This window comes from Gopherus evgoodei, chromosome 1 (genome assembly GCF_007399415.2).
Source record: "Gopherus evgoodei ecotype Sinaloan lineage chromosome 1, rGopEvg1_v1.p, whole genome shotgun sequence".
In the NCBI taxonomy this organism is placed as follows: Eukaryota; Metazoa; Chordata; order Testudines; family Testudinidae; genus Gopherus; species Gopherus evgoodei.
In genome coordinates this window covers 216,117,694-216,145,001 of record NC_044322.1, presented here as the reverse complement: position 1 = coordinate 216,145,001, position 27,308 = coordinate 216,117,694, and the positions used below count along the sequence as shown (strand labels likewise).

Below are 27,308 nucleotides of genomic sequence, written 5' to 3'. Positions count from 1 at the left end.
GAATTTTACTGTTTTGCTTTCTTTGTCCCTTTGTCTAATTCCCGCTCTTTTATCTGTATAAATAAGACTGTTTGGGTCTTGCATGGCCACTCACATTATCTGGGTGTTATTGGCAGAGCGCTGCGCTAATAAAACAGAGTGGTCTGACAAATTGTGAGTCCTGATTCTAACTTTGACATTTCCATCTAATGGATCTTCAGTAGTGAATTAAATCTTCACTGCAGAGTTAACCCAGGCTCTCACCCAGGTGCTGCTTCTAACCCCCCTCCTGTCCACTCACAAAACCCTCTCACCTAAGTTTAGTGGTGCTTTCTGCATGGGCTAATTGGCCTGGCTAGGGGTACTGGCTAGTGCCCAAGTAAGCCACCCGCTTTGCAGGGAGGAGACAGGCTAAATCACTCAAGTATTTATAGACCTCTGTTGGGTCTAAACTTTTGGTGAACTTTGGAGCCAAAAAACACCCAGACTGGCCGTCTCTGCATAATCCTTTCTGAACCTTTTTTTGAACAAAGCACTGACCTGCAAACTACTCATGACACCCCCTTCCTCAAGTAGCCATTAGCCTTTTATCTCTATGCATTTACTTGTTAAACTTGCTCTTCCTGTAAAATCTTGATTGATTATGCATGACCATTATCTTTTATTAATCACTTTGTTTACTTCTGTGTATAAATATTGATGCTCACCCCTAATAAAGGGGCCACACTTATTCTAAAGCTTTGGGGTTAGTGTGAGCCCGTTGATCAACGCATTTGTGTCTGGTCTCTGACAGAATTGTGGGCCCATATTCCAACTCCGCACAACCTCGGGTGTTGGAGAGGTGAGTGAGGACTTGCTTTATTACCTAACAATTTGGGGGCTCGTCCGGGATTCCTTCTGGTGCGGTACCTCTGTCCAGTGGTCGGACCACTCATATATGAATTGGCAAGGCGCCACAGGAGATTTCTCCTAGCCAATTCAATATTGAGGGGTCGTGTATTGGACAGCAGGGTAAACGCCAGTTGGAGGGCTCCTGTCAGACACCATGGGTCAAGGGACTAGCGTGCCTCTTGAGAGTCCGTTGGGGATTGTAAATAAGTTATGGAACGAAGGGAAACTCCCAGTACAGACAGGAATGTCTAGGAAGAAGTTGTACACACTATGTGTAAGGAATTGGACTGGGTATACCGCGGTATTGGCCGACTCGGAGATGAGGTGGCCTTCGTATGGCTCTTTCGAACAGGCTGCCTTAAGAGGAGTAAAGAGCCAGATCGAAAAAGACCATCCGGGACAGTTATGTTACTGGTTTTGTTGGGACACAGCAGCAGAGCTGTGGAAATCTTTAAAAATTATGGCAGTCAGGTACTCTCCCGAGAGTGAACCCCCTCCAGGTTATTTCGATGAAGGGTGTAGACCACGGCGTGTTTTGACTCGTCAGCTGGTCCCCTCTGCACCTGCCCCTATTCCTCCGCAGGGGAACTCTCTCCTTGTAGCAGAGGGGAATCTGCAGGATCCCAGATTGGAATTTGTGCAGAAGGATGAGGAGGAATTGGACGGGCAAACCTCGGGAGGAGTAGTTACTAGGCTTAGGTCCAAGCAGGTACAGCAGGGTGCATGCCCCCCCCCTGAGGATAGCCCAGAGGATGTCTCTGTCAAATCTCTTGCGAATAATAAAAGTATGGTTATAGAGATGCCTTTACAGGTGCACGATCAACCTTATATGAGCAATGATGGACGATTGCAACATGCTAGTATTGTGGAATATAAAGGATGGCTAGAATGGGATTTGAAAGAGTGGGGACAGTTGTCAGGGTCTTTTGGGGAAAATCCCCGAAAGATCATAGAACTTCTAGAAAGATTGTTTTTAAGTTATAATCCTACTTATACGGATGTGGATCAGTTGTTAAGTAGAGTTTTGACTGGAGAAGAACGTAGTAGATTGTGGATGGCAGAAAGGACATGGGGAGATAGCAATGCAGCTAATGTTACTTGGATGGATAGGCGGGATCTGGCCGCTGGCTGGAATCCCCTAGACTGGACTCAGCTAAGGCTGACTCAGCTGCGAACAGATAGAGAGCGATTGTTAGAGAGACTCAAGGAAATGGCTCGCCGCTCGCCTAATCAGGCTAAGTTCATGCAGATTCGGCAGGAATCTGATGAGCCGCCCAGAAAGTTCTGGTCGAGGCTATTGGAGGGGGCCCGAATGTTCACTCAGATGGATCCTGAGAGAGAAGCAGACCACCCTACTCTTATTTCATTTTTTGTGAATCAGTCAGTGCCCCCTGTAAGGGATTACTTCTTAAAGTTTCGCCCTGGTTGGGGAGGTGAGTCAGTCACTTCAGTGTTGGAAGTAGCTGATTTTGCCTGGGAGAAAGAAAGGAAAAGTAGTAAAAAGAAAGAGAAAAAGGAAGAATATAAGCTGATGGCTTTAGCTTTTCACGGTGGTGTTCGAGGCAAAGGCCGTGGCCGTGGCAGGGGATTCCAGGGTGCCCGGGGAAGAGGGTCCTGGCGACCCCAGCCATCAGGAAATTGTTTTCAGTGCGGACAGCCTGGTCACTTTAAACGTGAATGCCCCTGGGGACGCCCAGAGGGTCTGGTTGCATCCGCAGATGCTTATACAAGTGAGGAATACACCCCTGCACCACCAGCTCAGCCCATCCCCCAGGCCTGGATCAACTACGGGAAACAGCAGCAGCCGCAGCAAACTCAGCCTCCTCAATGACGGTACCCCGGGGGCGAAGGCAAACAATGTGATGGTCTTATTTCCTTAATGTCTTTAGCCGGCTCCTTTCTCACTTTCTGCCCTCCCAGCAAAGAGCCTCGTTTAACCCTTTCAGTCCAGGGACTGCCTGTCTCTTTCCTCATTGATACTGGGGCTACTTTCTCTCTTTTAAATCATGCCCCCTCTCCCTGGCTATCCTCTGAGGTTAAAACTGCGACTGGGGTGGAGGGCAACCCACAGTCTCTGGGACTCACTTTGCCTTTGAATGTTATTTATGCTGATAAATGTTTTTCTCACCGTTTTCTTTTTTCCCCAGCTTGTCCGATCCCTTTGATGGGCCGGGATTTACTCTGTAAGCTTGAGGCTACTTTAACCTGCACTCCTGAAGGGGTAGGATTATTGATGACAGTATTAGGAGATTCGGCCCCTACTCAGGGTAATTGGGAAACACCTCTCTCTCTCTCCCCTGACCTCACTGACTTGCCTTCAACCCTCTGGGGAATTTCTGACACTGATGTTGGCCTGCTCCTTTCGGCAGAGCCCGTAAGGATTCAGGTAAAGCCTTCCTTAACCCCCCTGTCAGTCCCTCAATACCCCCTGTCGCTGGAAGCCCGGGAGGGCATCCGCCCCATTATCGAGGGATTCATTGCGCAAAAGCTAGTCCGCCCTCAGCGCACTCCCTGTAACACCCCTATACTGCCTGTCAAAAAGCCTCCTAAAAAGGACGGAGACCCTGTTCGTTGGCGCTTTGTACAGGATCTACGAGTTGTTAATCAGTATGTGGTCCCTCTTCATGCAGTAGTTCCTGACCCAGCTACTATCATCAGCCAAATCCCTTGGGATGCTGAGTGGTTCACTGTTATTGACTTAAAATCAGCTTTTTTCAGCATTCCTGTGCACCCAGACTCTCAGTATCTCTTTGGTTTCACCTGGGAGGGACAAAGTTATGTCTGGCAACGACTTCCTCAAGGCTACAGAGACAGCCCCACGATTTTCAGCCAGTGCCTCCGCCACGACTTGGAAGGTTTCACCAGTCCGCAGGGATCCACATTGGTCCTATACGTAGATGACATCCTATTAGGTAATCGCGAAGAAGCTGCCCTCCGCATCGATGGTAAGGCACTTTTATTATACCTACACACCAGAGGCCACAAGGTAGACCCTAAAAAGATTCAGTGGGTCTCACAGAAGGTCCGATATCTGGGCTTCCTGTTAACCCCAGAAGGAAGACAGATGGACCCAGCCCGCATAAAGACTATTCAAAACTGCCCTCTACCGAACACCAAGAAACAACTTCGAGGTTTCTTAGGATTAATTGGCTTCTGTCGCCCCTGGTTGCCGTCCTGCGGGGAGTTAAGCAAACCGCTCCACCGACTCACTGCTAACCTTGCTCCTGACCCTTTGCAGTGGTCCCCGGACACTATTCAAGCCTTTCAGTTACTCAAGGACAGTGTGGCCTCCTCCATGTCTCTCCGCCCCCCCAATTACAGCAAACCCTTTCACCTTTTTGTCCACGAGAGGGGCGGAATTGCTAGTGGTGTCCTTACCCAGCTGAGCGGGCCCCACCATTTCCCGCTTGCTTTTTACTCTCAGCAAATCGACCCTGTCGCTCAGGGAACCCCATCCTGCACCCGGACTCTGGCAGCAGCTGCCCTGCTGATCACAAAGGCAAAGAGCCTAACCCTGGGTCATTTTACCACGGTTTGGACCTCTCATGCCTTGTCAGCCCTTCTGCGTAGGGGCACAACCCAAGTCTTTTCGGCCCATCGTCAGCAACAGCTAGAGGCCGAACTCTTAGAAGACACTAACCTACTTTTTGAAAGGTGTGGACCCCTTAATCCAGCTACCTTGCTTCCTGACCTGCCAGTCCCCCAGGACCAGCACGACTGTGTGGAAGTAGTTTACAGCATCTTACAGATAAGAGACAACCTGTTTGACGTGCCACTGGACAACCCCGATTGCATCCTCTTCTCGGACGGAAGCTCCTTCTATGTTGATGGCAAGCGTTTCACTGGTTATGCTGTCACCTCTGAATGGGACATTCAAGAGGCCGCCTCACTGCCAGGCAACTGGGGAGCCCAAGCCGCTGAACTCTATGCCCTGGCCCGAGCTTGCCAGTTGGCCGCTGGTAAGACCGTTACCATTTTTACTGATAGCAAATATGCTTTTGGAGTTGTGCATTGTCATATCCACCTCTGGAAGTTTCGAGGTTTCCAGACAGCTGCCGGTAAACCCATTCAGCACCTCCCCCTCATCCACAAGCTTTTGGACGCCCTCCAAAAACCCTCCGTCCTGGCTGTAGTTCACTGCCGGGCCCATACTAAAGATAGCAGCCCCGTTACCCGTGGGAATGCCCTGGCTGACGCCTCCGCCAAGAAGGCTGCCACCTTACCTTTAGCCATGCCCACATTGGCTATTGCAACCTCCTCCTTTACTCCACCGCACCCCGTACCAGTACCCGCTGCTGAACTAAAATCATGGGAAAGCCTCGGGGCCACTCTGGTCAAAGGGACCTGGCTTATGCCAGATGGCCGAGCCTGCCTCCCTCGCTCCACATACCCTGTGGCAGTTCGCTGGCACCATGATAAAGGGGGTCACTACGGCACGCATGCCCTCGTGGACACTATCGCTCGCTTTTGGTATGCTCCAGGCATTCAACCCTATTGCCTATCAATAGTGAAAGCATGCAGCACATGTCAGCGTAATGGACCTGCTCCACCTCTTAACAAAATTAAGGGTGGAAGACCTCCGCCTGCTGCTCCATTTCAACATCTTCAAATTGATTTTGTAGATATGCCAAAGGCTTTTGGGAAAAAGCACCTCCTTGTTTTGGTTTGCCCTCTGACTTCCTGGGTCGAAGCTTTTCCTACTGCTAATTGTACTGCTGCCACAGTGGCGAAGATTCTCCTTAGAGATATTGTACCCCGTTTTGGCATCCCTCTTGTGCTCGACTCAGATCGCGGACCTCACTTTACTGGTCATGTCCTTGGCCATTTAGAACAAGGACTGGGCATTTCACACTCCTTTCATACACTCTACCACCCCCAGTCTAGCGGGAAAGTTGAGCGTATGAATAGGGAACTTAAGTTTACATTGGCTAAATACTGTCAGGAAACAGGATTAAAGTGGCCTCAGGTACTTCCCTTGGTCCTGTTTCACCTTCGTACTCGCCCAACCCGCGCATTGGGATTATCCCCCTTTGAACTGCTCTATGGACACCCCCCTTTCAAAGGCGGGGCGCTACCACGTGCTGATGTTTCACTATTGGGAGGGGATCATATGACTGCGTGTCAGTTTCTCTCCCTACAGGCTCGCCTCCGTACCCTTTGGAAAGCCTCGCAGTTTTTCCAGACCGTGCCGCTGGAGGAACAAATCCACCCGTTCCAACCAGGGGACTTCGTCTGGGCCAAAAAGTTCGTTCGTGACGACACCCTCCAGCCAAGGTTTACTGGACCCCACCAGGTTCTTTTGACAACCCAGACTGCAGTGTTCCTGGAAGGACGCAAATCTTGGATCCACCACTCCCACGTCAAGCCAGCCGTAGTGGACCACAGTGACGGACCAGCAGCTCTTGTCACCACTGAGGACACTGCCTTCGACCAGTGGACCAGCTTACCTCTCTCAGACATTAGACTTAAATTAACTCGAAAAAAATGAGAGGACCCTTTATTCTGACAACTGTATGTTTTTTATGCTTTTTCAGTTATTTTCTGCTTATGAAGATAATGCTTTTATTAGATATTCCCACGAGGTTAAAACTCGTATTTTAGGAAATAGAAGTGATTGCTGGGTATGTACTCAATTTCCAGTAAATGCAGCACAGGGACTCCCCTTCACACCCATTCCCCTAACCACTGCTAATATGACTTGGATGCCACCGACTAGAATAAAAGATCCAGTCCAACCCAATCTTACATGGGACAAAACAGAAGTGCCAATTAACAAATATCTCAGGGTAACCAATCAAACAGGATCACTGTGTTTTGTTAAAGAAAAAGGGTCAACTTTTGTGGGAACAAGTAAATGCAACATATATTTTAATGGCACCGCCTTTAGTAAAAATCTTGGCTTCAAGCCTTGCGCATCCCACTTATCCCATATGTGGATCCCTCACCCCGATCCAACCTTTTCAACTTTTTCATGGAGGGGCAGGTTTTCAGAGTCAGTTTTTAAAAAGCCCTGCTCAGATCTCGAAGGTGTCCAACTAATTGTTAAAGGATACACAATTGCCTTCTACAACTGCTCAAGCAGTACTACACTGCCCTTTGAGGACAACACTACCAAATTGTGCCTCTGCAGTTCACACAACGATCCCTCTGCGTTACCAGGGGAACAGTGGTACAACGGGTGGTGGGTTACCTCCTACTTTGAAAAATGGAATACCCAAAACGCATTATATGGAACATACTGGGTGTGCGGGCCCAAGGCTTATTATTTTCTCTCCCCTGATTGGGCAGGGTCATGTTATTTGGCATGGCTAGCACCGCCTTCTCGGATCTCCCTCACTCCCCCTCATTTTCCCCACGTTCGTAACATCCGTGAAACTGACAGAGATATTAATCTCCGTGATGGTTTGTCCTGGCAGCGGTGGGCTGGTCACACTAGCTTGAAGGGTGCCATCATCCGTCTACAGGGACTATTAGAATCTTTGACCAATGAAACTGCAACCCTATTTGAGAACCAGGCCGGGGAAATGTCCCAGCTGCGCCAGTTGGCTTTGCAAAACAGAATGGCTTTAGATATGATGTTAGCAGCCCAGGGAGGAACTTGCGCCCTCATAAATGAAGAATGCTGTGTTTTTGTAAATGACACCTACTCTGACACTTTTCAACGTACCAAACACCTAAGGGAAATGGCTAAAAACTACTCCTCTGGCCAGCCACCTTATGATTGGTGGGGAGCCTTATGGAATTGGCTGCCCGGATTTGGGTGGGTTAAAAACCTCTTGGTGGGTGTTGTTGGGGCCATGGTAGTCCTTATAATACTGTGTTGCTGTATTCAGTGTGTCCCCTCCCTCATAAACTCATGTAAGTCAGTTTATTCTTTTCCCACTTCAGCTAAAAGCCTTACTCTCTTCGAATTGGCCCAGGCTGAAATTGCCAAGCGGCCCTTGAGATCTTGAAATAGGGTGTAGCTTTTTGATTAATAGTTATCTCAAAGCTACAAATGGAGGAATGTTGGGTCTAAACTTTTGGTGAACTTTGGAGCCAAAAAACACCCAGACTGGCCGTCTCTGCATAATCCTTTCTGAACCTTTTTTTGAACAAGCACTGACCTGCAAACTACTCATGACACCCCCTTCCTCAAGTAGCCATTAGCCTTTTATCTCTATGCATTTACTTGTTAAACTTGCTCTTCCTGTAAAATCTTGATTGATTATGCATGACCATTATCTTTTATTAATCACTTTGTTTACTTCTGTGTATAAATATTGATGCTCACCCCTAATAAAGGGGCCACACTTATTCTAAAGCTTTGGGGTTAGTGTGAGCCCGTTGATCAACGCATTTGTGTCTGGTCTCTGACAGAATTGTGGGCCCATATTCCAACTCCGCACAACCTCGGGTGTTGGAGAGGTGAGTGAGGACTTGCTTTATTACCTAACACCTCCAGTGCCTTTCCACAATCTTCCCCTCTCCCCCGCTTACCCTGCGTCCTCCCACAATTCACTGGGAAGGAATTATGGAACAGCTCAGCTTACTGCGGTATAAAGAACCCTGGGATGTGGCCCCAGGAGTCCTAGAGACACACATGGGTAAATGCAGTGGCAGTGAGATCACAGTCATACAGGTTATGGTTTTGAAGTATGGGTGCTCACATCCAGGCTAGGTTAACCCAGGTACTCAAACACGGGTGCTGATCATCTGAGTTACCTGTTCAGGGAAGACACACCCTAAAAGGGGCTATCTTCTCTGGTGTGGTGATCCAGCCAATGTGTTCTCCCTGGAGTTTGATATCAAATTCAGTGTATTTTACGCTGTCCCTAGATTTCCAGTTCTCCTGGTGCTGCAGTTTTCTGTATTATCAAATGTAGTTGCATAGCGGTAGCCTCACTTTTACTTAATAAGGCCATCTTAGGCTTGTGGATTCAGTCCCATTGTCAGTAATCGGAGATGGCAGCCATTTTGAAAAGGGGCAAAACTTGTTTAGTTTGAATCAGGAAATCAGGAGATTGTAAAGAGATGAAAAATACTGAAGCTGCTGCACCACACCCTGCCCAGCTAGGGACTCACCGAGCTGCATCACAGTGAAGACAGCCAGGATGCTGTTTGCCATGACGCTGAATGGGTCCATCCTCTTGGATTGTTCCTTCCCTCCGTGAACTGTGAGCTGGAAATATCATCCAGGTAAAGGGATCCTAATGCGGAAAAACCCAAATGAACTATTAATAGTGGTTTATTTTCCAAGTCTTGTGGCTCCATGGCTGGGCCTGTGTACTTGGTCAATGCCCCTGGGGTCTGCTGTGCTACAGCACAGCTAGGTGGAAATTCTGTCACACAGTCAGGTGAATTCAACATGACAATGAAGAAGCCAACCAGTGTGTTCTCCCTGGAGTTTGATATCGAATTCAGTGTATTGTACACTGTCCCTAGATTTCGGGTTCTCCTGGGGCTGCAGGTTTCTGTATTATCATATGTAACTGCTGCCTGTTGAAGTTGTGGGAGTGAAGGGTGCTGGAGGATTTTCAGCAGCACAGTAGCAGTTGGTCTTTCTGCACCTGGAGAGGCACTTTGGGGTTCCTGCACCCAGGTGGCAGGTGAGGCCTTTGCCTCAGATAGAGGTTGCATCTCCTCTTTCCCTTCCTCTCTGAGAAGACAGGGGAAACTTTGAACTTGAATGGGCAGAGGGGAGGCTAAGATCAAAGATCAAAAATCTGGCCTTGATTGCTTCTTTGTGATGGATATAGACAGCCTGGAAAGCTCTTTTTAAAGGGTTTTTTTGGTTAGTTAGTTTGCTTTTGTTTTTTTTCCTTCGAAATCTCATGACTGTCAAGTCTGGTGTTCCCTGGAGGACTCGTTGGGATTCTCAGAAATGTGGGGCAGGGAAGGAGTAGAAATAGTAGTAAAGAGAGTTTTTCTCCCAAGTGTTTACAGTGTTTAAATTAAACAGGTGTTAACTGAAAATCATGGAAAGAAAACCCAAAGGACTAAGGTCTGAGTAAAAAGTTGATAAAGTTCACACCCTGGGCGATGTAATTAAGATGACCTAAGACCCAGTGTGAATACTGCTATGTTGATGCAAGAATTCTAGCTACTGTCTCTCAGGGCAAGTCTACACTTAAAATACTGCTGTAGCACTTAAGTGAAGACACTCCTGTGTCGATGGAAGAGAGCTCTCCTTTCGGCATAGTTAAAACTCCTCCCTGAGAAGAGGTAACTATATCGGTGGGAGAAGCTCTCCCATCAATACAGTGCTGTCTACACCAGAGGTTAACATTGCTATAATTACATTGCTTAGGGGTGTGGATTTTCCACACCTGTGAGCGACATAGTTATACCTACCTAGGTCTGTAGTTTAGGCCTGGCCTTAGAGAGGTGGATTAACTATGCCTGTGGAAGAACTACATTGCTGTAGTAAATGTCTGCACTACAGCGAGGCAGCTGTTGCTTCTGTAGCTGTGCTGCAGTAGCATATCTGGTGCAGACTTACCCTGAGTATAAGAGCTAGAAAAATATGTAGGGTCCTATTCTCCTCCATGCTTGACTGTAGTGCAGGGAAGTGGCCATTGGAACCGGTTGTGGAGCCCTGATCTGTGGCTGCATTGCAGCAGTTACTCTAACTTCTACTGCTGGCTCTACCAGTTCCTCTCCCACTCTCAACATGCATCCATCTCTCACCAGAATGCCCCCTCCCCCATCTTCACTGTCTCCATCAGCTTTCCATTGGCAGAGATTCTCTGGGTGTAGAGAAAATTGCCCTGTGGGACTCTGTGGTCTGTTTAAGTTCATCATGCACTGCTTTACACAGTACAAAATGAACTTTGTGGGCCAGAGAATCTGGCCCTTATTTTCATAAATGAATGTTCACGTTTTGGAGCAAAGCGTGGACTGTATGTAAGACACACTCCAAGGCTGCAGAATCACAAAATACAGAAAGGGTCACAGGTGATATAGATGGATCCCGAAAAAGGGAAGGAATGGTACAGGGGCAGCAGAGCTAGGAAGAGGGACAGGTTCAGTTATACACTGCGGTGGTGGGAGGGCCTCCCCTCTTCCCCCTGGCCTTGCTACCTCTGCTACCATCCTTCCTCATTCTCTGGATCTATCTTTCTCACCTGCAGCCCTTGTGTTTTGTGATTCTACAGCCATGGAATGTGGGGGCTGCAAGTCACAGAAGAAAAGAGGGACAGACATGGCTAGGAGAGCAAAGTCCCCCTTCGGTATTCCTGGGATGGTGCAGGTTTACAGAAAACAGGAGGGATGGGGATGGAGAACAAAGTCACTCATGTAACCACAGGACAGTGGGGGGAAGCAGGACTTGTGAAGAACAGACGGGGCCAGACAGCAAAGCCTCCTGTGTTTCCCTAACACAAACCCCATACCTCAGGTGGCTTCAGAGATGGTGTTGGGGCCACCATGCTCTGGTATCAGACCTCTCCCTACCCTCCCTCTGGCTCCTTTCATGTCCCCTCACCATTTCCTTCTCTTCTAGCTTCCTCAGTTCCACAAAGCAGGATATCTGTAACCCCTTTAGCGCACTGCAGTGGTCGTGGTTAGGGCCGGATATAGAGCAGGAAAAGGAGTTCTGGGGACAGAACGTAAGGGGGTGGCAGGTAATTTGAGTTGTTCCTGTTTCTAAATTTAAGCTCTGCTGAATTTCCTCTTCAAGGCAGGAAGCTTGGCTGTCTGGGGTTAGGGTGGGGAAGGAGCATTACAGTCCCACTATTGCCAATCCCAAGCATTGCAAAAATCATGAGATTGGATTAAAGATCATGAGATTTTAAAAAATACTAAATGTAGATTTCTTTTTATTTGTTCTCTGATTTGTGGGCCTCTATGACTCCCATTGTCATGTGTTTCTCTCCAGCCATGAGGGCTAGAATCCAGGAGCTGGATCTTTAAGACAATCACCGACTATCATGAGACTCATAATAAAGTCATGAAAATTGGCGACACTGTTAAGTCCCAGGAGCTCTCCTATCTCAGGCCTCCTTATGCAGCTCATATGTTTTCTGCTTCTTTATTTCTGTAGCAGGAGGGGTGGGGAAGGTCTGAGGCAGAAGCCTGGGAGTGCAGATAGGAGAGAGACAGACACAGGAGGACAGATTAGCTCAGGGGTCGGCAACCTTTCAGAAGCGGTGTGCTGAGTCTTCATTTATTCACTCTAATTTAAGGTTTCGGGTGCTAGTAATACATTTGAACGTTTTTAGAAGGTCTCTTTCTATAAGTCTATAATATATAACTAAACTATTGCTGTATGTAAAGTAAATAAGGTTTTTAAAATGTTTAAGAAGCTTCATTTAAAATTAAATTAAAATGCAGAGCCCAGTGGCCGGGACCCGGGCAATGTGAGTGCCACTGAAAATCAGCTTGTGTGCTGCTTTCTGCACGCGTGCCATAGGTTGCCTACCCCTGGATTAGCTTTAGGAGACGTTAAGCTTAAAAAGCTACAGCGGCCAGGGCTGGATTAACCTTTTGTGGGCCCAGAGCCAAACATATTTGTGGGCTCCCATGGAGGCAATGGAGCATGGCGTGGGGCAGAGGGCTGGCTAGGGCATGGCATGGCAGGAGTGGCCCCTTTTCACCCAGCCCAGTGTGAGGGCACTATTTATAAACTGGCAGTTGCCAGACACACAATGGCTCACCCGGCCCTATGAAGAAGCCAGCATGCCTCTTCCCTCAGGGGTGGGACCAGACCACACCACACATGCACCCGCCAACTCACCCAACACCAGAACACCCCCCTGATTACCTGTGCCTTGTGCCTCCCTGCCCAAAGCCCTACCACAACTGCCCAGTACCCCACACAGAAACCCCCGCTCTAGTGCCCCAACACACAAAGTTCATCTCCGCCCACTCACAGCCCAGCACTCCCCCTTAGGCACCCCAGAGACCCACTCCCTCACACCCTGCCTCCTGGCCACATTCACCAGCCCTCTGGGAGGCAACTGTGTCTGCCTGGCTGAGCTGGCAGTGCAGCCAGGGCTGGTCCCGGGGCAGGGAATTGTTCCAGCCCCTCAGGAGTGGTGTGATCAGCCAGACCAGGGCCTGCCCCGGCCAGGCTCCCTCAGGACCCACTTGCCTGAAGGGGCCCAGCCAAGTCCTCCACACTGTCATTCCCCCCACACATCTGGCTGAGATGGGCCAGGCTTCTGCACCAGTCCCAGGAGGCTCAGCTCCAGGGGGACAGGTGGGGCACCACAGGTGGTAGGAAGCAGAGACTGCCCAGAGCCTGAGGTTCACTGGGGTCCAGCCAGGAGGCAGAGAGAAGCTGGCAGGTGGGGCCTGGGGGTGGAGAGGCGCCCTTGGCTGGCCAGCAGCAGGCTGAGAGGAGCAAGTGGTGAGCAGGGCAAGGGGGCAAGAAGCTGATCTCAGGGCACAGTGCAAGCAGAGCTGGTCAGGGCCCCTTCTGAGCAATGGCGCCATTGTAACCTGGCAGTGACAGCGGCACAGTTGCACCACTTTAGTACTTCAGTGTAGACACTGCTTACTCCAATGGGAGGTGTTCTTTTGTCAGTGTAGGTAATCCATCTCCACAAGAGGCAGTAGCTAGGTTGATAGAAGAATTCTTCTGTTGACCTAGCACTGTCTATTCAAGGACTTAAGTCAGCTTAACTATGCCACTCAGGGATGTGGATTTTTTATACCCCTGAGTGATGTAGTTATGCCAACTTAATTTTCTAGTGCAGACTGGGCCTTAGAAGCAATATTACTTTCTTTATTCAGATAAAGTTCCTTGTTCAGTGTTAGATGAAAGCAACTTTTTCTGTGATTCTTTACCATTGGCACATGCAGTGACATCAAAAGCAGTCTGGCTGTGAATCAACATAAATAAGAGGAAAACTAAATGCCAAAGTTCAACCTGCGTCAAAGACTTTTAGTTTGCCAAGTACATGAAGTAGCCTGAGTAGAAGGAGCACTTCACAGAAAGTGGGGCACCACAGGTCAGCTCATTAATTGATGCACTGTGGAGTGGGGTAGCCATGTTAGTCTGGATCTGTAAAAGCGGCAAAGAATCCTGTGGTACCTTATAGACTAACAGACGTACTGGAGCATGAGTTTTCGTGGGTGAAGTTGTCATTCACCCACGAAAGCTCATGCTCTAATACGTTTGTTAGTCTATAAGGTGCCACAGGACTCTTTGCTGCTGAAAATGCTTGGAAATCATTTGCTTTCACAAAGGAAGAGGGTGAGAATAGCAATTTACATTATTCAAAGAAAATGAGCTGAGTATTAATTCCAAAAGGGGTGTCATACACAAATAGGGATTCTTATACTGGAAGGTGTGGAGGCCTGAAGAAAGTGTGGACTTTTTTTGTATAAGGGTCCTATCTGAACTAGCAGAGGATTGCGACTTTGGTATCAATAAGGCAGACCATACAAGAGATCATCTAATAGCTGGAACTCAAAAGAAGGGACTTTCCAGAAAATAACAATTGATGTCCGGAACAGGAGGTGCAACAGTCACACCAGCAGTTTGTGCTAGAGAAAATGAAAGACGCTTCGCAAGAAAGCAATCAGAGTTTGATAGAAGAAGTAACCAAGGGGAAGTTCCCGCGGTGAAAAGAGAAGCATCATAAAATTATGCCTCCAAAGAGCATAGTTGTGGGAAACAAAAATGGCAAGTGTGGCAAGAGAGAACACAGGCCAGATTAGGTCTGTCCAACCAGTGGAAACATGTGCAGAAAATGTAAAAAAAAAACTGCACTAGGAGTATGTTTGCTGAAGCAAAGGAATCTGGTAAGGGTGAGTGCTGCTTATTTCCTCAGATCTGCCTCCCAAGTCAGCCTTTGTGAACAGACATGGAGTGTTAGTTTCAAGATGTGAAAGCCTCTGGTTTAATCTAAAATTGATTCAGGATCAAAGGTGACTTTAAGGAGAAGAATCCTTGCCCTACACTGGAGAAGCCCATAGTGGTGTTCAATAGCCCATGGGATAAATACATTGTCTGGGTCAGTTCAAAGCCAATACTAGCTACAGAAGCAAAGAGTATGTGTTTGACATGCCTCTCATTAATGGCAACACCCAAGTAACTTCCTTGACCAAGCAGAGCCATTAAAATTAACCTTATAAATAGCATAGAGGAATATAGGACAGGAGTTGGCAAAGGTGGCCTTTTAGAGGGGAACCAGTGGCTATTCTACTGAGAGTGTACTCTGTGCTGGAGGGGGACAATCCTGCTGCTTCTGAAAGCGAAGGCAGAACTGAACAGGATGGTGAGAATGGCGTAACAGAATGTATTATTGAACTGACGTGTGTGGCATACTGCTGTGATTCCAGTGATCAGTAAAACCTGTGTCTGCGTAGACCTGTGGAGGCTCCATGAGGCACGAAGGAGGGAAAGGTATAATTTTTTTTACTATGGAAGATATAGTATGTGCCAAGAGCTGCTCAATGCAGAAGCAGAGGAGGTGGGAACAATAAGAGCTGTTTTTTCACAGATTTTTAAGGCCAGAAGGGATCATTACATCATCTAGTCCGACCTCCTGTACATCACAGGTCTTTACATTTCACCATTATCCCTGTATTGGACCCTGTAACTTGTGGTTGGCTAAAGTCTATCTTCCAGAAAGGCATCCAACCTTGATCTGAAAACATCAAGAGAAGGAGAATCCACCACTCCCTGGGTAGTTTGTTCCAACCTATACATTATTTCTAATTTGAATTTGCTTAGATGTACATTGCAAGCATTGGTTCTTGTTCTGGCTGTCTCTGCTAGATTAAAAAGCTATTTAGTATCTGGCATTTTCTCCTCATGAAGGTAATTATACACTATAGTCAAGTCTCCTCTCATGGCTGGTCTATACTAGAAAAGTTGATCGACTCAGTTACATCACTCAGGGGGGTGAAAAATCAACACCCCTGAGCAACTTAGAGTTAAGTCAAAGTAAGGGCCTGTCTACCCTTGCCATTTAAAGTGGAAAAGGTCTCTTTTTTGGGCAAAAATTGTGGGAGTGTCTGCACTTGCCAATGACTTTTTGCAGTGAAATTCAGAAGTTTCATCGCACACACAAAAAAAAAAACACCTCCATGAGAGGGGTACAGCTCTTACCAAGGATGCTTTTGCGGTGATGTTCAAGTGAAGACACATTCTTCCTATTTACAGAGCTTTTAGCCTCCTGAGGATATCCCACAGTGCCTAAGTGACCACTCTGCCTAGCAGCTCTGCTGCTCTGATGCCAGGTAAACAGACATCCACCCCTCCCCCTGTAAAACCCTGGGAACTTTGAAACTCCCCTTCCTATTTTCCTGGCAAGTGCTTACTTATCATCTGGCCAGGTGACAACGCCTGCTCCAGGGAAAAAGGACCCCCTGCTTGGAGAAAAGATGAGCTTCTGGAGCTGATCAGTGTTTGGAGGGGAGGAGGCTGTGCAGGGACCCAGGATGCCCTGCGATCACACACACTCCTTCTCACAAGACCCATCATCAAAATGGAGAGAGCTGCCATGTGGGCTAGCTGCCCTCAGTGCACTGATCTCATCCATCATGGAAGTGCTGCAAATGTAAACACCCTCTAACGCCTGTGGAAGTAAGTGAGTACTCAAACTAATGCTTTTCTTTCGCCAGTTTACTATCAATGTTGAAACTGACAGCGCAAAAACTCTGCAAGTATAGACAGCCTAAATCCTTGTGTAGACAACATTACGTTACCAAAAGAATTCTTCCACCAATCTAGATATTGCCTCTTGGGGAGGTGGATTTACTGCAGTGACTGAAGAACTCCTCCCATCGCTGTAGTGTCTACACTAGGGGTTGCCAACCTTTCAGAAGTGGTATGCTAAGTCTTAATTTATTCACTCTAATTTACGGTTTCACGTGCCAGTAATACATTTTAACATTTTTAGAAGGTCTCTTTCTATAAGTCTATAATATATAACTAAACTATGGTTGTATGGTTGTTTGTTTGTTTGTTTTTGTTTGTATGTAAAATAAATAAGATTTTAAAATGTTTAAGAAGCTTCATTTATAATTAAATTAAAATGTAGAGACCCCAGACTGGTGGCCAGGACCCAGGCAGTGTGAGTGCCACTGAAAATCATGTGTCATAGGTTGCCTACACCTGTTCTACACTAAGCACTAGAGCAGCACATCTGCAGCTACGCCACTGTAGTGTAGACACCTACTACAGTGACAGAAGGAGGTTTTCTGTCACTGTCATACATCCACCTCTCCAAGAGGCAGTAGCTCGGTTGACAGAATACTTCTTCTGTTGTCCTACCTGTGTTGGAGGTTTGGGCAACCTAACTACACTGTACAGGGTGTAAAACTTTTCAGAGCTCTGCGCAATGTAGCTAGATCAACCTAAGTTTTAGGTGTAGACCAGGCCTGAGATAGGCCTGTTTCCCCCCAGTCTGTTACTGATGAGGCCCAAGGCTGCATCTGTAGTAAATGACCCTCACTGAGTAGCGTGACACTGTATGGAATATGTGGGATACTTTTGATATTGTTGACACCAATATAATAAAATTGCAAGGAATCTGACCAGATATGCTGGGTGAGATATCTGCAAAAAAGTTACATTTTGCCAAATATGATAATCTTGTTTATATGTTTGTATAATAAACTATGGATATGTAGGTATATCTGTATTTCCAAACCTGTGCTGTGTTTCTGGGTTGTACCCCCCACCCAACAGATTGGCATCAGCGCTGCCTAGCCTGTTTGATGGCCCATCAAGGGCCATCAACTGTACAATGAACCATTGAAAGGAGCCAGGGAAGACACCTTCTAAGTCATCAAGGCATGTGGTATGTTTGTGGACAAAGAATGCAAAGGCTTCCATGCCAAGTGCTGTGAAACTTGTTTTTAGGACACAGAAAGTACAAGCCACATAGCAAAAGACTACAAAAGGCAGCTGCATCATCTCCATTTTGTCTTCAATCCTGCTTCTTACCTCTGGAGTGACTTATCTACAAACTGAAGCTCTGAACAAAGAACTGAATGACCCATCCAAGCTGTGGATGTACTCCAGAGGGACTTTTAAGCCCGCAAACTCACCAATATTACTATGGACTTTGACAGTCTCTGTATGTATGTGATTGCTTTACCATTTAAAAACTATCTTCTTGTTCTTTCTGTTTCCTTTATAATAAACCTTTAGTTTTGGATGCTAAAGGGTTGGCTGGCAGCATGGTATTTGGGTAATATCCAACCTAATATTGACCTGGCAGTGTGTCTGGCCCTTTGGGGTTCAGACTAACGTATAGTGAGCCAAGTTTTTTAAATAACTCCTCACCTTACTGGACGTGGGTGCTGATTGGGAGCCAGAGAAATGGAATGCAATGAAGGGGGCTGTGTGATTTCTTTTTTCAGCTTCTTGATAATCAATGTGGGGGATCAGAATCACAGTTTGTGATTGGTTGGGGAGTTTAACTTCAGTGTTACTCATCAGTCTTGGGAATATTTGCTCTCCCTTTTGCAGCCCACTTTGACCTTGGTATTTCCAGTGAGGGCTGCCACAGGAGCACCGAGTCACAAGGAGCTGCAGGGCTGGCCTCAGGGTTTTTGCCGCCCCAAGCTGCAGAAAAAAAAAAAAGCCGCGATTGTGATCAGCGGCAGCTCCACCATGCTGCTTTCTTCTTCAGAGGCAATTCGGCAGCAGGTCCTTCCCTCCGAGAGGAACCGAGGGACCCGCTGCCAAATTGCTGCTGAAGATCCCGACCTGCTGCCCCTTCCCCTTGGCTGCCCCAAGCACCTGCTTGCTGAGCTGGTGCCTGGAGCTGGCCCTGAGGAGCTGGCAGTCTCTGTCCATTTATATGTAATTTTTTTCATAGATTCACAAATTTCAAGGCCAGAAGGGACCATTGTGATCATTTAGACTAATCTCTTGTAGAATATAGGCCATAAAACTTCTCCAGAATAATTCCAAGAGCATAGCTTTTAGCAAAACACCCAATCTTAATTTAAAATTGTCAGTGATGGAAAATTCACCGTGACTCTTGGTAAACTGTTTCAATAGCTAGTAACCCTATACTGGTACAATTTATGCCTTATTTCCTGTCTGAATTTGTCTAACTTCAACTTCCAACCCCTGAATCATGTTATATTTTTGTCTGCTAGACTGAAAAGCCTATTATTAAATATTTTCCTATGCACATACTTACAGACTGATATCAGATCACCCCTTAACCTTCTCTTTGTTAAATTAAACAGATTGAGCTCTTTGAATCTGTCACTACAAGGCATGATTTCTAATCCATAAATCATTCTCATGCCTCTTCTCTGAACTTCTCCAATTTAGTAACATCCTTTTTGAATTATAGGCACCAGAACTGGACAAAATATTACAGCAGTGGTCACATGAGTGCCAAATGTAGAGATAAAATGACCTCTCTGCTCATACTCGAGAGCCCTCTGTTTACACATCCCAGGATGGCTCTTTTGGTCACAGAGTCACACTGGGAGTTCATGTTCAGCTGATTATGCACCAAATCTTTTTCAGAGACACTGATTCCCAGGATAGCATAAGTGAGGCCTATATTCTTTGTTCCAAGATGTATGCATTTACATTTAGCCATAGTAAAATGCCTAGTGTTAGCTTGCACCCAGTTCACCACTATGAATCAGTGACCTGTCCTCTTCATTGTTTACCATTTCCCCAATTTTTATGTCATCTGCAACCTTTATCAGTGATGATTTTTTGTTTTCTTCCAGGTAATTGATAAAAATATTAAATAGCATCTGGCAAAGAACCAATCCATGCAGAACCCCCTGGTAACACACTTACTCAGTGATGATTCCCCATTTAAAATGACATTTTGAGACCTATCAGCCAGTTTTAAATCCATTTAATGCACGCCATGTAATTTTATATCATTCTGGTTTTTTAATCAAAATGTCGCGTGGTACCAAGTCAAATGCCTTACAAAAATCTAAGAATATTATGCCTGCACTATTACCTTTATCACCCAAACTTGTAATCTCATAAAAATATAGCAAGTTAGTTTGATAGGATCCATTTTCCATAAACATATGTTGAGGTGCATTAATTACATTACCTCTTTTAATTCTTAATTATTCAAGTCTTATATTAGCCATGTAAGGCTGACAGGCCTATTATTATCTGGGTCATCTTATTTACCCTTTTTAAAACTTGGCACACCATTAATTTTCTTCCAGTCTTCTGGAACTTCCCCAGTGCACCAAGATTTATGGAAAAATCTACATTAACGGTCCAGCAAGCTCTTCACCAGCTCTTTTAACTGGATGCAAATTATCTGGAGCTAAAAATGTCTGACTTTAGTAGTTTCTATTTAACATTGTCCAGAGATAGTAATGGAGAGGAAAGAGTATTATCATCACCATAGGATGAGACTATATAATCTATTTTTCCTCAAATATAGAACAAAAATATTTATTGAACATATATGCCCTTTCTGCATTATTATTGATAATTGTATCATTTCCATCTAGTAACAGACCAGTATGATTGTCATGATTCTTTTTGTCCTAATATTTTGAAAATCTTCTTCTTATTATCCTTAACACTGTCAGCCATAGAGTTTGCCTTGTGTCCCTTTGCTTCCCTTATCAATTTTCTACAATTTCTAACTGCTGATTTATATTAATTACTATCAAATTCCTCTTTCGTCCATTTGTTATATATTATTTTTTTTGTCACTGAGTGGCACAGATGATTCACTCTCAGGTTCACCAGGAAATAAAGTCAAAGTCTAGTTGCGGTATATCCAGTACTGATGAAGGGGTGGATCAGCAGCCCTACCCATACAATTAAGGTTGAATTTCCAGCCCCCCCATTGAGTGTTCCTGATTTTCCTCTGGAATCTCCCTCCCGCGGGCAGTAGGGAGTTCAGTCTTTGAGGCCCATTCAGTCCTTTGCCTCTGTGCCAGCTGTAAACTACTCAGTGCCAATTCCTCAGCTGATTTTTCAGATGAGGACACTTGTCCCACTGGGAATTAGAGAGAACCTTGCCCCCAAAACTCATTCCAAATGTGCCCACTGAAGGGGCTTCACAATCAAGGGAATAACTTTCATTCACTGTCATCCTGGGTTGGACTGGAACCAGTGTTGAGCGGTACAAGGCACTATGTACCAGGCCTGATCCTCCTGAGCTAGCCAGCCAGTCACCCACAGCTAGGGGCTGGATTGGAATGGGTGACATTTATTAAATAAATTGTGTGTAACAGGCCCATTCCTATAGGACAGGTGCCCTCATTATTTTATCATAGGGGGAAAGCAGTAGATGTGGTATATCTTGACTTTAGTAAGACTTTTAATACTGTCTTGCATGGCCTTCTCATAAACAAACTAGGGAAATACAACCTAGATGGAGCTACTATAAGGTTGGGGCATAACTGATTGGAAACCATTTCCAAAGACCATTTAGCAGTGGTTCACAGTCAAGCTGGAAGGACATATCAAGTGGGTCCTACAGGGACTGGTCTTGGATCCGGTTCTGTTCAATATCTTCATCAGTGATTTAGATAATGGCATAGAGAGTACACTTATAAAGTTTGCAGATGATACCAAGCAGGGAAGGGTTGCAAGTGCTTTGGAGGATCGGATTAAAATTCAAAATGATCTGGACAAACTGGAGAAATGGTCTGAAGTAAATAAGATGAAATTCAATAAGGACAAATGCAAAGTGCTCCATTTAGAAAGGAACAATCAGTTGCACACATGCAAAATGGGAAATGACTGCCTAGGACAGTGGTCCCCAACCTTTTCCAGGTGGTGGGCACTGGACGACGTGCCACCGAGGACCATGGCTGGTGGACAAGCATCCACCAAGAAATGGCAACGTCAAGACGCATCCCTGCCTAAATAGTGTCATCAAGAAGAGTCGCTGCTGAAATGCCACCAAAAACCAGCGGCATTTCAGCAGCGACGCCTCTTGATGACGCCACTTTTCGGCAGCATTTCGGCAGATGCCTGTCCGCCGGCCAGTACGCGGGCGAACATAGATATCCCAGCAGGCGCCATGGTGCCCGCGGGCACTGCACTGGGGACCACTGGCCTAGGAAGTAGTACTGCGGAAAGGAATCTGGAGGTTACAGTGGATCACAAGCTAAATATGAGTCAACAGTATAACACTGTTGCAAAAAAAGCAAACATTAGGCCTCAGCTGGAGTATTATGGAGTATTATGTCCCGTTCTGGGAGCCGTTTCAGGAAACGTGAACAAACTGGAGAAAGTCCAAAGAGCAACAAAAATGATTAAAGGTCTAGAAAACGTGACCTACGAGGGAAGATTGAAAAAACTGGGTTTGTTTAGTCTGGAGAAGAGAAGACTGGATGGGGGGACATGATAAGAGTTTTCAAGTACATAAAATGTTGTTACAAGGAGGGGGGAGGTAAATTGTCCTGAGGACAGGACAAGAAGCAATGGGCTTAGATTGCAGCAAGGGTGGTTAAGCACTGGAATAAATTGCCTAGGGAGGTTGTGGAATCTCCATCATTGGAGATTTTTAAGAGCAGGTTAGACAAATACCTGTCAGGGATGGTCTAGATAACACTGAGTCCTGCCATGAGTTCAGGGGTCTGGAGTAGATGACCTCTCGAGATCCCTTCCAATCTTATGATTCTATGAGCAGTGTTGGGTCTAACTGGCCACTTGATGGCAGCCTCAGCAGAGAAACCATGGACTGCACAGGTCAGGAGACTGGAATCCCCGCAGGAGCTCATCAGGGCAGGGTGAAGCACAGTGGGCAGGTGTGTGTTTGTGTCAGATGGAGTTTGCTCTGCTTCTGCCTGGGCTATACACCCTCTAGAGTTACAGGAGTTACTCTCTAGGGGCTGCCAAGCTGCTTCCTCCCCCAGCACTGAGTTCCCTTTTCCTCCCATCCCCCAAAACATCTGGCTATGTTAGTTTCCATAGCTCACAGAGCAGGTCAAATGCTGCCAAGGAACAATCAGTGGAGAAAAGAGGCCATGAAATGTGTCAACAGATGCCAAACAATGTCTGCCACCAGCTCTGGTCTGGGAGCTTTTCTCACTCTCTCCAGCCTTGACTGGGATAGTACCCTTAGGTGCCCCAGTATAGACAGCTGTCTGCTCCAGCAGCTGTTGATTAGATCAGCACCATGTCCCTTAAACTGGCTCTCAAGAAGGTTTGATGACATGGCACTGCAAATGGTAATGGCAGATGGTGGCCCATAAGTCTAGGGTTCCCAGCACAGCTAGCACTGGAGTTAGTAACAATGGGAAATCATTAGAAAAGGTCCCTAGTGCAAACAAGACATCTGTATGTGCATATGTGTGTGTGCGTGTGTTCCTCTTTCTTTCAGGCTGTGTGGTTTCCTTGTTTTGTTCTCGCTCTTGCTTGTGGCTGTGTTTTTGATCTGGAGGCAGCTTGCTTCTTAAGAGATGGCGCAGATCACCAGTCCTCTGCAGAAAGATTTCCACCCCAAACACTGAGTTTCCCCCGCTCTTGGCTATTTTGTCCCAGAACAGAATCCGAAGCATCCTACAACTTCTTGTTTCTAAACTTCACCTCAGTTTGAGTTGAATTTGGGGCTCAGAATGTTTAGCTCCTTCATCAGATTAATCTCTTGTTATCTCTCTCAAATGATCTAGAAAGCTACAGTAGGGGCTTGTCTACACTTCAAACATTGCAGCAGCACAGCTGCAGCTGCGCCAGTGTAGTGCTACAATGAAAAAATGACCCATGCCAATAGGAGGGCTTCTTCTACCTGCGTAGAAAATTCACCTTCCTGAGAGGCAATAGCTGGGTCAACAGGAGAATTTTCCCAATGACCTAGTGCTGTCTACAGATTTACCGTGTTACTCAGGGATGTGGATTTTTCTGAGCTTGACCTAATTTCCTCATGTAGACCAGGCTTTAAACTGAGCAGGCCAGGAAGAAGCTTTGATATTAAATGATAAATGCTTTGAAACTTTGTTTCCATCATAAAAGCAACAAATTTGTACGACTGTAACAATGGGCAAGGGCAGTGTAAGAGGAAGAGCAGGACGAAGGAGTCTGACAGAGCCAGAGAACACAGAGAGACAGGATTCAGGCACTTTCAGCATGCCCCCATTATCTGTGGGCCTGAGGCCCACTTCTCACACAGACATAAGCTACAGGTGCTGACCCTGCTTTGATCTCCCACCACGATGCCTCTGATTGCCACTCCACCACTGAGATGAGTTGTTACCACACGGAGTTGCTCTGACTTGAATGTCCTCATGGCCAGGACTGAGCAGGCTATGGAGACTGAAGCTCCCACTCAGCCAGAGATGGGATTCCTCAGGAGAGGGTCAGGTATACTGCTGAAGGGTGCTGTGCATGCATGTATGGCAGGGGGAGCTCTCTCTGCCTTTGGCAGGCTGGGGTTACACAGAAGGGATGCTAAATAAGTCCCTTGGGTCAGTGCCAAATTCCCTCCAAATAATTTAAAAACATACATCAAATTGCAGCTATAAAAAGTCCATGAAATCTGAGCTGGAGAAGCCCCTCCAAATCCCATCTCTTTACCCACTTGGGGCCAAGAGCCTGTCCCACCTCTGCTCCCCCCATTAGTTCTCTAGGGCTTCTAACCTCCAGTGTCCTGAGTATTGGAGTCTAGGCCCTTCCTTTGGAGACATGGCTCCCCAGGTTCACAAACACTTCAGCCTGGGGTTGGCTCTTGTGTGACTTTCTCTTGGCTCAGACTCAGTCCTTTCTCCTGAATTTTATCCCTCCTTGGCTCCCTAAACAATCCCCCAGCCCCAGTTTACATTCCTGCCCACTTGCAAACTATGAATACTGAGCTGAAGATTTTTGAAGCCAGAGCAAGTAATCGGATATTGCCCTTGTGAAGTGCTCTCCAGCGACAGACCTGGCCATCCAGTCCCACAGTGAGGAGTGCATGGTAGAGACAGATGGATTATTAGACAGACAGCTATGATACCTACAGTAATAAAGAGACTGATGTTCTAAAAAAGATCTAAGAAACATACTAGCTGTGGCCAGTGCACAAGGCCATTTCCATTTGACATTTTCTGGGATTTCGGCATTTATGAACATGACAGCCCAGCGTGATGCTGTTGCAAAAAGGGCTAAAGGGATTTTTGGATGCGTAAAGAAGAGAATAGCCTGTAGAAGCAGGGGGGAGGTGATTCCACCTGTGTATATGGCAATGGTGAGACTGATACTGAAATATGGCATCCAGTGCTCATGTCCATATTTCTAAAAGGATGTTGAAAAATTGGAGAGTGTGCAGAAAAGAGCCACATAAAATTATTTAAGGTCTGAAAAATCTGCCTTACAGTGAAAGACATAAGGAGCTCGATCTATTTAGCTTATCGAAGAGGCAATCTACAACCACCTTCTTTGTAGCAAACAAAGGCTTAACAAGACCCAGTGGGTGGAAGCTCAAGTGAGAAAAATTCAAGCTGGACATAAAATCTAAGTTTTTAACAGTGGAACAATTTATCAGAGGATGTGGTAAATTTCCCATTACTTAGGCATTTTAAATGAAGACTGGGTATCATTCCAAAAGACCTGATTTAGCTCAACCATAAGTTATTGGACTTGTTGTAGAATCACTGAGACCCTCTATGGCCTGTATAATACAGGCGGACAGACTAGATGATCACAATGGTGCCTTCTGGCCTTAAAATTTATGACACGGACATACAACACATGCACACACAGGCATCTGGCCGGAAGCTGCCATCTCATTGTCCTGCACTTTGATCTGATGATAAAATTCTACTCCTTGGAGGGTGGTTGGGGATGATGGCAACAGGTGGCTGGTAACAGGGAGAACCACTGCCCCTTCCCCCCCACCCTCCAACCACACACATTCTGCCCTTACTGCCCACGGCAGTATGGAAAAGAGTTCAGGTATACTATCATGAGTGAGGGGAAAGTCAATGTCAGGGTCTTGTAGAGGGCTCATCTTGGGACCTCCCAGTGTATCTGGGTTTTACTAGACATCTTGGTCAATATGGGTTGAGTGTGTATCTCTCCCTCCCTCTCTCACTATGTCTTCATCTTTTGCTTTTTTTCTTTTCCTCCATGCCCTGGGTGTCCTTAACCCTCCAACTGGCAGAAGCTGAGAGTGGACAGTGGGGGATAGATCACTTGATGATTTCCCTGTTCTGTTCATTCCCTCTGAAATATCTGGCAATGGGTCACCATCAGAGACAGGATACTGGTTTAGATGGACCATTGCTCTGACCCAATGTGGTCTTTCTTTCTTTCTTTCTTTCTTTCTTTTTCTTTCTGCTGTTTTACATAACCAAATTTCTCAGGCCATCTCTTAGTGACCCACAATCCCATCCAACCTAATTCTGAATCTATGTGGACAGTGTTGTGTCAAAAGTTAGATTCAGATATTCATGCTACTTTGGAGAGAGAGACAGAAAGGGAGCAGAGGAACAGCAGAAACCTCGGGTGAAAAAAGGAGTGGAAAGAGGGAGAGATATTGTACTACTGTGAGAGCTGTCCTAACAAAACCGGAAAAATAAAATGAACTCGAAAGCTATATAAAAAGAAAGTTCTAGAAACATAAATAGAGTAAAGAGAGATGGATCCAGTGAAAAAACAGGGTGAAAATCAAAGCAAAGACATGTATAAATACAAAGGGAAAAGAACAGAAAGGGAAAGAGAAAACTTCTAATGAACGAATGACTCCATTGTAGATCCTGGCTGCAGTAACACCATGCTTTGTGCCAGCTGAGATCTTGGGCAGCTTCTGTGTCACTACCTCAGAGCCTGGGCAGTTTTTTCAGGAGAAAATATTTTTTGGCGAGCACGGCAAAGATGGGTGTCAGCAACAGTTCAGTTCTAAACGCTTTTGTCAGCTTAGAAAATAGACCATAAAAGCAGCAAAAGCAGCACTTCTCCCTGGCCAGTACGGCATGCTCTTTGGGATAGTAGAATGTTATCAATAAAATGGGCCAAAAAATAAGAAAAGTACAAAAAATAGATTTCCTTGTTCTGGTCACCCTGAAAGAAAGAATGATCAATATTTAGTAAAATATTTTCCTTACCACTTTTTCTTGCTCTTTCTCTCTGCCTCTCTTGTGTGCTGTGTTTGTCACCAGGTGTACATGATCTCAGAGAAACAACAACTGACACAGCAGAGAAAAATGATGATTTTCAGAAAGCTGCTCAGATGTTGGCCTTTCTGGCTCCTCCTCTCGTTCAACAGTTCCAACAAGGGCTTGATGACGGTTCAAGGTCTGGTCAGGGTCCATGCACTTCCTTCTTCTTTGAATGGTGATTTCCCATAAGCATTTCAACACAATTCTCGATATCAAGGGAAAAGTTGACTATAGAAGGGGGTTATTGAATACAGTGCTTGTCTTATGCAGAAGCGACTATGGAAAGCTGCGAGGGCCTGCTAGCTGTACACGCATGTATAAGATGCCATGACTGGGCAGGGGCTTTGAAAGGTCAATGAGTGGAAACTTGCATGGTTTCAGGGTGCGTGTGCATTTATGGGGTTGTGTGGTAGCAGGCCCAGGGGATTCTCTGTGGGTTTGTAGATTTGGAA

The 27,308-nt window shown here is 46.1% G+C and overlaps 1 protein-coding gene across 1 annotated transcript in view; it reads right to left on the bottom strand.

Annotated features, from left to right (window-relative positions):
• Positions 1-27,030, bottom strand: part of CD4 (CD4 molecule) — a 36,981-nt gene extending 9,951 nt beyond the window's left edge. The window contains exons 1-2 of the mRNA XM_030552773.1: positions 26,803-27,030; positions 8,935-9,059 (exon numbers count right to left, since the gene is read on the bottom strand). Of these exons, the coding sequence (XP_030408633.1) occupies positions 8,935-8,995 (61 nt within the window). The 5' untranslated portion in view covers positions 8,996-9,059; positions 26,803-27,030. The remainder of the gene's footprint in view (positions 1-8,934; positions 9,060-26,802) is intronic.
• Positions 27,031-27,308: the final 278 nt, after the last annotated feature.